Genomic DNA, 13,433 nt, shown 5'->3' with positions numbered 1-13,433 from the left:
GTGGCTCAGTGGGTTAAGCCACTGCCTTCGGCTCGGGTCATGATCTCAGGGTCCTGGGATGGAGTCCCGCGTCAGGCTCTCTGCTCGGCAGGGAGCCTGCTTCCCTCTCTCTCTCTCTCTGCCTGCCTCTCCATCTACTTGTGATCTCTCTCTGTCAAATAAATAAATAAAATCTTAAAAAAAAAAAAAGATTTATTTATTTATTTGGGGGTAGTAAGGGGCAGAGGAAGAGGGAGATAGAGAATCTCAAGCAGACTACCCACTGAGTATGGAGCTCAACAGGGGTACAATCCCACAATCCTGAGATCATGACCTGAGCTGAAACCAAGAGGTGGATGTTCATCTGACTGAGCCACCCAGGTGCCCCTAAACATTATTATGTTATTGGTAAGTTATTTTCTTATGTAAGTTTAAACCAGTTTTCATGTTGATAGTTTTTACTTGGTTCTCAGGCTTACAACATTACATTGTGTATTACCTTATATTGTGTTAATAAACACATAAACTTCACATATTCAATATGAAAAAAAATTCAAATTCTTTGTCTTATGAAGAATATACACTGAGTACCACAGAAACATTAAAGCTTATTTCTTATTTACCACAAAACTCATGAACATAAAGAATAAGCAGCAAAATTCCTCAGAGGATAAAACACCAAATAATCCCTATTTCTAGCTTTCAGACTTTTATCAAGTAACTTCTAAACTAAATTATAAAAATAATTTATATATTATATTGTTTCCAAATATTAAACCTGAGTTTAAAAACAGATGTTTGAGACAGGAATCAGCACATTTTTTTTTCTGTAAAGGTTCAGACAGAAAATGTGTTAGGTTTTGCGGTGCCTGGGTGGCTCAGTCAATTAAGCATCTGCCTTCGGCTCAGGTCATGATCCCAGAGCCCCACATCAGGCTCCCTGCTCATCAGGGGAGTCTGCTTCTCTGCCTCTCTCTGCCTCTGCCTCTGCCCCTGCTTGTGCACACGCTCTCCCTAATAAATAAAATAAAAACTTAATTTAAAAATTTTTAATATAAAACCTCAGTGAGGGAACACAAAATTATCACCAAAAGAGGGCAGTAGTGAATACAGACATAGGCCAGTGGTGAGTACAGAAGGTTAAGTACAAAAGGTGATGTAGTTTCAGTTAAGTAATATCTTTCTCTAGAATTCCAGTAAACTAGGATAAGCATCATCCCTTGCAAGGTTAACAGCAGAGGCAAGAAATAAAGAATTTACAAATGAATATCTATAATAAGTTGAAATTATAAATAAACCAAAAGATGGGTTAAAATGGCAGAGTATTTATATATGAGGTCATCTCCCTAACTAAACACATCACTCCCAATTTACTGGTTTCACTGCCCCTCAGGAGCTACGAAAAACAAAACTGGAGCAAACAAATGGCCAGCTTCATATATCTACAAACTGATGAAAGGTGTGCGCTCTTGTGAGCAATAGGTAAGCCTAGAGAGGATCCATGTCCCAGCCAAGTAGGATAGGAAAACTTCCAAGCGGAAAACAGAGACTAGTACAAATGCCACCATCAGTACAATACATCTGGGCACACAATGTGAAGGTCAGAGGGAAAGACTGCAGCTCAGGATATCTGAAACACAGCCTATAAATGAATGCAATGAGGAACCTAACACATACATCCTATTCCCTGCCGGGAGTTAAACATCCTTTCCTCCTACTCCTGTTGTCCTTCTCACTTTCACTTTCTTCACAGAACTTGATTCTCTACAGATGACTGAAAGGTGTGGCCACCAAACGACATAAGGTACTACTCCACTTTTATCCTCAGTTTGTTTCCCTTTGCTCAGATCCTTCATTTTTTTATTTTCTTCTCTGCTCTTCTAGCCTGCATGTTGAATTCAAGATAGCTGTGACTCCACAAAGACAAAAGAAAAAAATGTTTTTAATTCTGCTGTTATCTACATGTAAAAATGTATACCCTGCTCACCTTATACTCATAAGGACGGCTCGTATCAAAACAAAACCAGAAAATATCAAGTGTTGGCAAGGGTGTTAAGAAATCAGAACTCTTTTTTTTTTTAAAGACTTTATTTATTTATTTATTTGCAGACAGAAATCACAAGTAGGCAGAGAGGCAGGTGGAGTAAGAGGAGGAAGCAGGCTCCCTGCTGGGCAGAGAGCCTGATGCGTGGCTCGACCCCAGGAACTTGGGATCATTACCAGAGCCGAAGGCAGAGGCTTTAACCCACTGAGCCACCCAGGTGCCCCAAGAAATCAGAACTCTTATGCACTGTTGGTGGAAATGTAAAATGGTACAGCCACTGTGGAAAACAGCTGGCAGTTCTCAAAAAATTACAAATAGAATTACCATATGACCCAGCAATTCCACCTCTGGATATTTACCCCAAAGAACTGAAAGTAGCGTTGCAAAGAGGTATCTGCAACCCTGTGTTCACAGCAGCATCATTCACAACTAAAACATGGTAGCAACACAAGTATCCAATGACATGAATGCATAAAGCAAGTGTAGGATATACATACAATGGAATATTATTCAGCCTTAAAAGGAAGGAAATTCTGATATATGCAACATAAACATTGATGACATTATGCTAAGCAAAGCAAGTCAGCCACACACACCAAAAAAAAAACAAATACTTCATGATTCCACTTACATGAGATACTTAAAAGTAGTCAAAATCATAGAAACAGTAGAATGGCGGTTATTGGGAGCTAGTGTTTAATGGGTACAGAATTCCAGTTTCACAAGATGAAAAGAGTTATAAATATGGATGGTGGTAATGGATGCACAATATCATAAATGTATTTAATATCACTGAACTGTATACTTCAAAATGGTTATGATAAAAAAATTCTCTTTTTTTAAAGATTTATTCATCTATTTTAGAGAGGGCATGAGCAGGGGGAGAGGGGTTGAAGGAGACAAGGACAGAGAGTCCCAAGCAGACTCCCCCACTGACCGGGGAGCCTAACATGGGGCTCCATCCCACAACCCTGAGATCACGACCCGAGCTGAAACCCAGAGATGGCCACTTAACAGATTATGCTACTCAGGTGCCCCCAATGATAAATTTTGTTATTAAGTATTTTGCCGCAAAAAAAAAAAACAAAACAAAACAAAAGTATGCCCTGCTAGAAAGCAGGAATTATGGTTAGCAGAAATAAAGAAATAAAGGTTGCTTCATTTTTTTTCTTGGCTTCTCCACCAATACGTATTGGATACCACCATGCTATTGTCAAATTGAACATATTTACTATTTCCTGAACCTGTTCCATTGGACTAGTTACCATTTTCCTGCCTTACTCCTATTTTCTTAACCTAGAATGCCCTACATGGTTGCCCCTCATTTCAGTCTAAAATATTCTACACTTTCTTCAAGAGCAGCAAAAATGGCATTTCCAAGAACCTGCCCAAAAGAGCTATTGCCTTTCTGTCCACAGTAGCTTACTCAGATCTCTATTTCCAAATACTACGGCAACTTTGTATCATGATTGCTTGTGTGTGTTCTCTTACTGCAGAAGAACATGCTCAAAGACTTATACATAAAAATCCTGTTTGCTTTTTATGCTTTCTCAAAAATTAGAGAGATGTTTGTAACTCAGTGTTGCTTAAAAGGTAAGTGAAGATTGGAACTAGATGTCATCTAGAACCCATAGTTTCAGCCCTAGGTCAAAAAACCAAAGGTTTTTTCCCCTTGGTATCTCAATTGGCTATACAGAGGCTGTTCTGCAAAGCACAGGCAAATAAATCTTCTGTTCTACTCCAAGCACCAACTGAGCCATGCCAGCTCTTCAACTACTTCAAAATTACTTCAGCTCTTCAAAATTACTCAGAAAACTGAAGTATTCCATCCTCAGACAGAAAACTGAAAGCAGAAAGAGCAATACTTGGATACTATTCATCAATATATTCAAAAGTAAGTAAGAGAGCGTTTCCAGGCAATGTCTTCTCTAGGTAGCCTGCAATTCTTACCTCACTACCAAGCAAAATAATCATACTGTCCAACTAAAGAGCAGTAGCCCCCAGTGTTTGGAGTTCCTAAGATACTGCCTACACACGAGCTGTTCTTACTTCTTGGCCTACAGTCCCTCATCCTCATCCCCCTTACAGGCTTAGCAAACACCTCAAAAACCCAGTTAAGAAGTCAAATTCTCTAGGAAACCTTTTCTGACCACTTGGAGAATAAGATTTGATAGAAACAAAAGGCATTCATTAGTCTTTATGATATCAATTAAAATTAGAATAGGGGTGCCTGACTGGCTTAATCGGTAAAGCACGCAACTCTTGATCTTGGGTTTGTGAGATCAAGCCCCACACTGGGTATATAGAGATTTCTTTAAAACAGGGGTGCCTGGGAGGCTCAGTGGGTTAAGCCTCTGCCTTCAGCTCAGGTCATAATCTCAGTCCTGGGATAGAGCCCCCAAAAGGCTCTCTGCTCAGCCCGGAGCCTGCTTCCCCCTTTCTCTTCTCTGCCTGCCTCTCTGCCTACTTGTAATCTCTGTCAAATAAATAAATAAAATCTTAAAAAATACTTAAAATCTTTAAAATAAAATAAAATTACTCAGAATGTCTAGGATCACACCTGAGATAATACCTCTATATTTCCATGAGACCGTCCATTTACTCTTTGTGAAATAACTGTTTTGCCTTTCCCCCGCCCCCGGATTCAAATCCTATAAGCAAAAGCAGTTCAAAAAAAAAAAAAAATGCCTCTTAAAGCCTAAGCAGTTTCAAAACAAATAGCAGATGCAAAAAACAGATGAAATTTCAACACCATCTTTAATCAAAGTGTGATTTTAGACTAACTAGACTTAGATGCCCTGAGCCTGTTTCCTATTCTTTAAAATGGGTATCCACCTAGTACATTTCCTCACAGAAGGCCCACAAAAATCGAAAATCATTTTTATTGTCTATCTCTAGAGTATACTTCGGCACTGGATTCATTCAGGTGACTAGCTCTCAGTCTGAAACTGTGTTGTTCAATGGCCACAGGTAACTACTGGTCACTTGATATCTGGCTAGTACAAAATGACATGTGCTTTAAGTGTAAAATGTATACATTTCAAAGACTCGGCGAAAAAAATACCTTATTAACATTTTGTATGTCGATTACATGAAAAGAGATAATACTTTGGATCCACTGGGTTAAATGTAATAAAATTAAATTCATCTGCTTCTTTTTAACTTTTTTAATGTGGCTTTTAGAAAATTTTAAATTATATGTTTAGCTCTCATTACATGTTTACTGGACAGGCTGACTTATACTTTGACTTCAAGCTAGTAAATGCGCTCTTTTAACCATACCATGCACTACTTGACACGGGTTCACTCCGGCGAACCCTCCACCCGCTATCCCAGCATGCAGTGGCTCACTTTAACTTCCACAACCTCGGAAAGCTAGACTTAACAGCTCTTTAATTTTAATTTTAATCTGGAGCGCACAGATTCGCCAAAGCAACTCGAAATTGCTGCCCACACAACAATAGAGAAAAAAATGGAGAAAAAGCCCAGAGTCCTGCCTGTTCGTGTCTGCTCCAGGGCACGGAGCTTGAACAGAAAGGGATCACCCTTAAGAAAGTGACAGGCGGCGACGGAGCGAGCGCCCCGCATCTGAAGAAGTATAATGTAGAGCCCACGGGGTGGAGGTGTAAGAAGGAAAGCCTTCGCAGCTTCTGGGGTGCCCAATCTGAGAGCGGAGGGGAAGAGGCTGGGCTCAGCGGCCGCAGCTGCAGGGAGGACGGATACCTTAAGAATCCCCCTCATCTTCGCCAGAAAGGGGCGGAACTCCTCGAGTGACACCTCGGGATAGAGCTGGCTCCGCAGCAGCTCCTCCGTGATGCCTTGGTGCCCATAGAAAGCTTCCTGGGCCAGGCCGTTCAGCAACCCACTCAGAGCTTTCGAGCTCTCAAGCTCGCCCGCCATGGTCAGTAGCAGCCCCGCCCCACAACAGCTGAGCGAGGGCCCCACTACGGCACCCGGGATGGGCCTAAATGGCTTGGGCAAAGGCGCTGGGGACAAATGGCGGCCAAGTTCCACCAGAGGTCGGTATTGGCAGCTATCAGCTTTGCTCTGCAGAACTCATCCCCTTAGGTTGCCACCAGGGAGCCATCCATTCAGTTCAGAAGAATCACTTTACTTACTGATTCCCTTCCTCACTGCAGGGTCTGCTGAAAGGAAAGGTCTACCTGATGGAGATCACTTGAGATGGGGAACTATCCAATGAAGGTGGCAGTTTAACTTTGGATCTGCTGCACCTCATTCCAAGCCTTACCAATCCGCTAACTGAATAGGATCACTCATATCGATCTATCACTCGTATCTAATCGCTGCCTAATCATTACCTGACCACCTTTTGTCCCAGAAAATTTAACTATCCCCTGATAACATAATGTGTTTGCTAGGATTGTTACTTGCCTTTTTACAATTATGGGTCCTGTCTTGCTGGCTAAATCGGTGTGGCTCTGAGCCAAAGCTCCTTTCTATAATAAAGATTTTGCTAACTCTTTACAATCCTGAAATGAAATGCACAGGTTATGTAACTTTCTATTCGTATGATTTCAAAAAATCAATATGTTATTCGCCCACAAAAAGGAATGAGGTACTGATACATACTACAACATGGATGAATCTTAAAAACACGCTAAGTGAAGGAAGACAGACACAAAAGGTGAGATAAGGTAAGATCCTATCTACATGAAATATTCAGAAAAGACAAATCCATAGGGACAGAAAGATTTCATGGTGGCCAGGGACCTAGAGGAAGGGGGACTGGATTAATGGGTAATAGATTTCTCCCAGGGGTGACAAACATGTTCTAGAATTAGATATTGGTATGGTTACACAACTTTGTGAATATGCTAAACCCACCGAATTATACACTTTAAAAGATGAATTTCACAGTATGTTAATTATATTTCAATTTAAAAGTCAACATAATGACCTAATTATAATTTAGAATAAAAACAAAAGGAAATTAATTTAAACATACGTGTTTCAATGTGTAAGTGTTGAGGCATAACTATAGTGGGTGACTAGGAGACATATGGGATAGCCAAATCCCTGCAGCTTTATGTTGAACCTTCTGTGACAAATACAAATTGATACGGGTATGCTGTATTGGTGATTCCAGAGAGAAAGAGAGAGCAGCTGCTACTGGTAACTTGATTTTCTGTAATGTGAACAAAGGTTGGTAGTTGTTCAGAACAAAAACATTCTTTCCTCACTTTACCCAGTAACTGTAAACCAGGAATGTTCTGTGTATATTAAAACCATGTTAAGAACTTAAAAACAATGGTGTAACTGAGTTCCATTTCAGACTCAGACAATAATAAACATATAGGTTTTTCACCTAAGTGAATATCCCCGTGCATAGCAGGATGTCTTATACACCTGGCCCTGTCCAGCTTAGGCCATCCCTCCCTTTCCGTTGTCAGGACAACTGACATCCCCTTTCAAGGCATAGTGCCACCTTGTTGCAGTGTTGAGAATCACTGATCTAGACTAATCGAATGTTTATCCAGTGTTTGACTGAAGTCAAGAGGCATTCTTTATAATAGAAAAGATGTATTTCTTTCCCTAGAGGAATTAATTTTCTAAAAGGCAAATTCAGAGATGCTTTCACAGCTCCAAGAAAAGCAAACCTAGAGATAAATTATACATTTTGTTAAGTATGCCTACAGGAATTGCAGAAAATGGTCAGCATAAGGGGGGAAAGGGTTATGAGTGGAAATAGCACAGCCTGCCTGAGCCTACAGCAAGTTCCAAGCACATAACTTCCAAATTACCTACCAGAAAGTACCATTTATTTCTATTTCTATGAAAGTAACATATATTTCTATCTCTATGAAACCTTCCTAACAGTTTGATATTATTCTATATAATCTTTGCCACCTGATAGATGAGAAATATTATCATATTTTCACTTGTATTTCTTAAATTTGAGAAAGAATACTTTTTAATATATATTTATTGACTACTTGTATTTCCTCCCATTTTCTTGATAATTCTCTATAGAGTTTGTCATTTCAGTAGAGCTCTTATACACTAGGAATATTAATGATTCTCACCTATATTGAGACATTTTCCTAGGTTTAGATAGTTGGATCTGTCAACCTGCATAGAAGTCTGGAAGGTTATTCACCAACTTGCTATAAAGTAAATCTCTGAATAATTGAGAATGGTTTTTTGTTTGTTTGTTTTTGTTTTTAGAGAGGGAGAGAGGTCAGAGGGAGAGGGAGAAAGAATCCCAAGAGATTCCATGCCCAGCACAGATCTCACAATCCTGAGATCATGACCTGAGCAGAAACCAAGAGTCAGACACTTAAACTACTGAGCCACCCAGGCACCTCGAGAGTGGTTTTTATTTGCTTCTTTTGCTTACCTAATTTTTCTAAATGTCTAGAGTGCACAAGCAATACTACTGTAATAAAAGATTATATAATGAAAAGATAAGTAGTATATCCTAAAATCAAAATCCTTTTAATAAAAAGCTTTAAAGAACATATGTGTTTGGGTACCTGGGTGGCTCAGTGGGTTAAAACCTCTGCTTTTGGCTCAGGTCATGATCTCAGGGTCCTAGGATCGAGCCCTACATCAAGCTCCTGCTCAGCCGGGAGTCTGCTTCTCCCTCTCATTCTTCCTCTGTGCTTTCCCTCTCTCTCTCTCTCTCAAATAAATATTTTCTTAAAAAAAGAACATATGTGTTCTACATGACTGAAAAAAGCCATATACCTTACATAGTGTTTCTTGAATGTTTTGATAACAGAACATGCTCTCAGAATCCAATAGATACCTCAGATACTTTTCCCCCAAAATATACACCAAATGTAGCCTACAATATCTAGGGGTTAATTTACCCCTCTGAAGTCTTTCTATAAACCTACTTTTCTACTGGCCCTAAGAACTCCCTCTCAGCGCTCTCAGGTCTAATTAAAACTCACAAGAACTAGATGACTTAAAACAATGGAAACTGAGGAACCTAGGTGGCTCAGGGGGTTAAGCCTCTGACTTTGGCTCAGGTCATGATCTCAGGATCCTGGGATCAAGCTCTGCATCAGGCTCTCTGCTCAGCAGGGAACCTGCTTCCTCCCCTCCCGCTCTGTCTGCCTCTCTACCTACTTGTGATCTAATAAATAAATAAAATCTTAAAAAAAATGGAAACTACTGTACATCACTACCACCATTTAACTCTTATCCTATTGTATGTAATACCTGGACATATCACTGCCTGCCTCAGCCTACGGCAAGTTCCAAAACACCAGTGTGCTCAATAAAAGAAAATCATCCTGTACCACCAGGAGCTGCCATTGCCAATGCAGCTATTAAGGTTGGTTAACAGCTGCATTGCTGGAATGACTTTCAAACGGAAGTATTAAAGCACTTTTATTTTATTAAATTTCAAAATACAACCTGTTTCACAGATAACCTGGGCACAGTCCCATTAAAAGGACTACCTTAGGCAAGGCAGCCGCAAAGAAAAGACCCGGAAGCCTTGGCTCAAATGGAAAATACAGGCACCTAATACAGCCTTCCAAGAAAATAGGTTTCCATTCTAAGTTCCATTAACCAACTGGTCACTTCTTTTAAACTCCTCCTTTTATGACTCACAGGCTGTTTGATCCAGGGCCTGAAATAGGAGTTTTTGTAAGACTTTCCATTTCTGAAAATGTTAAAATAAGAAATATGGGCCAAAATAATGTGCAAACACAATGGCCCAAAGTTTTGCAATAAACTCTTCCTGCTCCCTGTCTCTACTCTACCTTTTCAAATTCTATTTTAATTACCATGTACTCCATTCAGCCAGCCACTCAGCAGCTATTAGTGGAGAGCTTTATGCCATTCTGCTAGGCTCCAGGGGATACAGAAATGAACAAAACAGTCTCTGTACTAAAATCTTACATTCTGGTAAAGGAAAATGATATGTAAATGAAGGGCAGCAGAATATGCTGCCTTACAATGTGCCACTTTGGCATAAGGATTTTTTTTTTTTTTTGAGCTAAAGGCAATGGAAGGAGATACAAGAAAAGCTTCTGGCCCTCCTATTTACCTAAAAGCAGGACAAAAATTTTCAAAGGTCTCTTTCCTCCACCCACAGGAAAGAAAAGAGTTAATCCCAGGAGACAACTTTAGACCATTACCAATGAAGAAGGCATGGAAATAAAACTGTGTGCCACAAATCTCTTGTTTACTGGGCTTTTCCTGGTCATCACCCCATAACTGACTGGTCTTCCTGAACTTTCTTTCTTTTCTGCTGAAAATGGCATATAAACTGGAGCTCTAAGCCATTGCTTTGAGTTACTCATTTTTCCCTGGGTACCTCACATGTATACATAAGATATACATGTTAATAAACTTCTGTTTTTCTCATTAATCTATCTTTTGTTATGGGGTCCCTGCCAAGAACTTATTAGATACAAAATTATTTTTTCTTCCTTTACTTAAACAAATGATTAAAATACAAGGAACTAAGGGTTACTACTACTAAGTATCTAGAAGTAACTATCAGATTTGGTGGTAGAAGAAAGAAAAACTAACTCAAACTCAGCTTGTATAGGTCAGAGTAGCTTAATGGTGAATAGTGTTGAAGGAGGTAATCAAGAGGATGTGACACTAGTTGACCCATGAACTGGAGCTGTGCAATCAGAGGCTCCTCATGCCTTCCCATCCCTGAAATGTACATTCTGTCCAGTTCTCACAGTGGGAGCTATTCCAAGGACATGGTGTGTAGAGAGGTGTTGTTGAGACCATCTGGATGGTATATGTGACTGAGCTCACTTATAGCTTCTATATGAACTTTAAGATGATGGGTCCAGAGATCTACTCATCTTGCAAGCCACCCAAGAAAAGCCTCATAAGTAAATTTCCTCGCTTACCGAAACTACCTACTGGGGCACCTAGGTGGCTCAATGGGTTAAGCCTCTGCCTTCAGCTCAGGTCATGATCTCAGGGTCCTGGGATCGAGCCCTGCATTGGGCTCCCTGCTTGGCGGGAATCCTGCTTCCTCCTCCCTCTCTGCCTGCCTCTCTGCCTACTTGTGATCTCTCTGTGTCAAATAAATAAAATCTTAAAAAAATTAAAAATTAAAAAAAAATAAAACTACCTACTGCCAGTTTTGAGTGGTATGCCTCTTTCTTTAGTCTTTCCTGCCCTCCATGTAAAAGACCTGGTTTCAGATTTCATCCAGGAATCTCTGAGGTTGCAAACCAACAAGTAACCTGACACGTTGCAGGGGAAATAGCATGTTCCTATGTATGGAGACATGAAAGAGTGGTATGTTGAGGTACATTATGAACTCCATTGTTTAATCATGGCACAGGACATACCACACCAAAATACGGAACCTTGGCATAGTGAATATGTGACGAAACATGAGAAACAAAAGCTAAGAAATAACAGGTATGGGAAGAACTCCACGATCTCCCCTTTTTCTTCTGAAGTAGATCAGAAGACTCTCATGTGAGAGTTGCTCTCCCTGTACCTGAGCATTATTATCTCCAAAGATGGAGGAGGCTACGAAGAAACTGAACAAACAGGCCTTGCTGAGTTTTCCCAGTTTACAACCCTCAGCTCTTTATCTTTTTATCCTATCACATTTTTTCCCCACAACTTTTCACTGTTCATCAAATCTAACATAGTTTAACCACTTCTTCAGGTCTTCTTCTCTTTATCAAGCCTCCCATGTCACATAAAACTTATATTAAATAAATTTGTATGCTTTTCTCTTGTTGATCTGTATTTTGTTACAGAGCCCCAGCCAAGAAGCTTGAAGTGCAGAAGGGAAAAGATTTTTCCTCCCCTACTGTAGCATGAATAGAAGGAGGAGCCTAGGGTAATAAATCTGGAAAGATAAAGAGTCTGTGTCATAAAGTGGAGAATTTACATGTAATGCTGGCTTTTATACTTAGTCATTGAGGAGTAACTGAACAGTTGTAAGCAGGGGAGTAAAAGATCAGATTTTCAGAGTTTCTTAAAAGAAGATTTATTTATTTGAGGATTGCCTGGGTGGCTCAGTCAGTTAAGCATCTGCCTTTGTCTCAGGTCATGATCCCAGAGTCGTGGGCTCCCTGATCAGCAGAGGGCCTGCTTCTCCCCTCTTGCTCCCCCTGCTTGTGCTCTCCTTGTCAAATAAATAAAATCTTAAATAAAATAAAATAAAATGAAATGAAAGATGTATTTATTTATTTGAGAGTGCATGGGCATGCAAGCTCACAGAAGCTGGGGGAGAGGTAGAGGGAAAGAATCTTCAAGCAGATTCCCCACGGAGCATGGAGAGCAACATGGGGCTCCATCCCAGGACCCAAGAGATCATGACCCATGAGATCATGACCTGAGCAGAAGGCTTAAGCAACTGAGCCACCCAGGTGACCCATCAGATTTGCGTTTTTAAGATTCCTCTGTGTGGTGGGTGGCACATACCTGCCTGAAGGAGTTGTGAAGGAACAAGGCCAAGGCTAGACTATCACTGAAAGCAAACAGGTGATGATGTGGGTTTGACTAACAAATCTCACATCGGGCTCCCTACTCAATGGCAAGCCTGCGTCTCTCTTTGCCTGCCACCTCCCTGCTTCTGCTTTCTCTCTCCCTGTGACAAATAAATAAAACCTTAAAAAAAAAAAAACCTCTTTATTGGTAAATATTTCATTATATTTCTCTAAAAGATAAAGACAGTTTTTAAAAAACCATAATTATTTACGTAAAATGTAAATCCATAATCAACTATAAATCCATATTCAATAACTATAAATCCATACTCAAATTCTCTCACAAACTTCATATTTTTTAACTGTCTGTTTGAATATTTAAGTATTTAATTAATCAGCAAGGAACAATTAGCTTTCTTCTCCCTTGTATATTTTGTTATTGAGAGCACCATGAAGCCTATTTTTTTAAAAAGATTTTATTTATTTATTTGACAGAGATAGAGATCACAAGCAGGCAGAGAGGCAGAGAGAGAGGAGGAAGCAGGATCCCCGCTGAGCAAAGAGCCCGATGTGGGCCTCGATCCCAGGACCCTGAGATCATGACCTGAGCAGAAGGCAGAGGCTTAACTCACTGAGCCACCCAGGCGCCCCAAGCCTATTTTACTAAGCCATATTGCTTGCATCATTCTTTTAAGTTTATTTACTTATTTAAGTAATCTCTATACCCAACATGGGGCTTGAACTCATGACTCCAAGACCAAAAGTCAGACCCTCCCCTGATTAAGCCAGCCATGCACACTCATTCCTTTTTTTTAATCTGAATTTTCTTTTCATCTGTACGTTCCCCTTCCATCTTGCTATTTTCTTTTCTTACAATGTGTTTGCAGGTCATGTATCCTAAAGAGTTTCCCACGTTCTGTGTTTTATTGATTGTATCCATATGGGGTATCATTTATAAAAAACATATTCTATCCTGTATGTCCTATAAACTTGTAAATTAAAAATTAGATCTA

General features: G+C 40.0%; 1 protein-coding gene across 5 annotated transcripts in view; it reads right to left on the bottom strand.

The window, feature by feature from the left end:
- Window positions 1-13,433, bottom strand: part of COMMD1 (copper metabolism domain containing 1) — a 259,154-nt gene that overhangs the window by 243,649 nt on the left and 2,072 nt on the right. For 4 of the 5 annotated variants that reach the window (XR_006386211.1, XM_044264054.1, XM_044264056.1 and 1 more), the window contains exon 1: window positions 5,747-5,931. The exons of the other annotated variant lie outside the window; for it this stretch is intronic. Coding sequence is in view for 3 of the 4 variants with exons in the window: in XM_044264054.1 (XP_044119989.1) it covers window positions 5,747-5,923 (177 nt within the window). In the remaining variant the exon portion in view is untranslated. Of the gene's footprint in view, window positions 1-5,746; window positions 5,932-13,433 lie in introns of those variants that run through there. 5 annotated transcript variants of the gene reach the window in all.

Source organism: Neovison vison, chromosome 8 (assembly GCF_020171115.1).
Source record: "Neovison vison isolate M4711 chromosome 8, ASM_NN_V1, whole genome shotgun sequence".
Classification (NCBI taxonomy): Eukaryota; Metazoa; Chordata; class Mammalia; order Carnivora; family Mustelidae; genus Neogale; species Neogale vison.
This window is presented reverse-complemented; position numbering and strand designations above follow the sequence as displayed.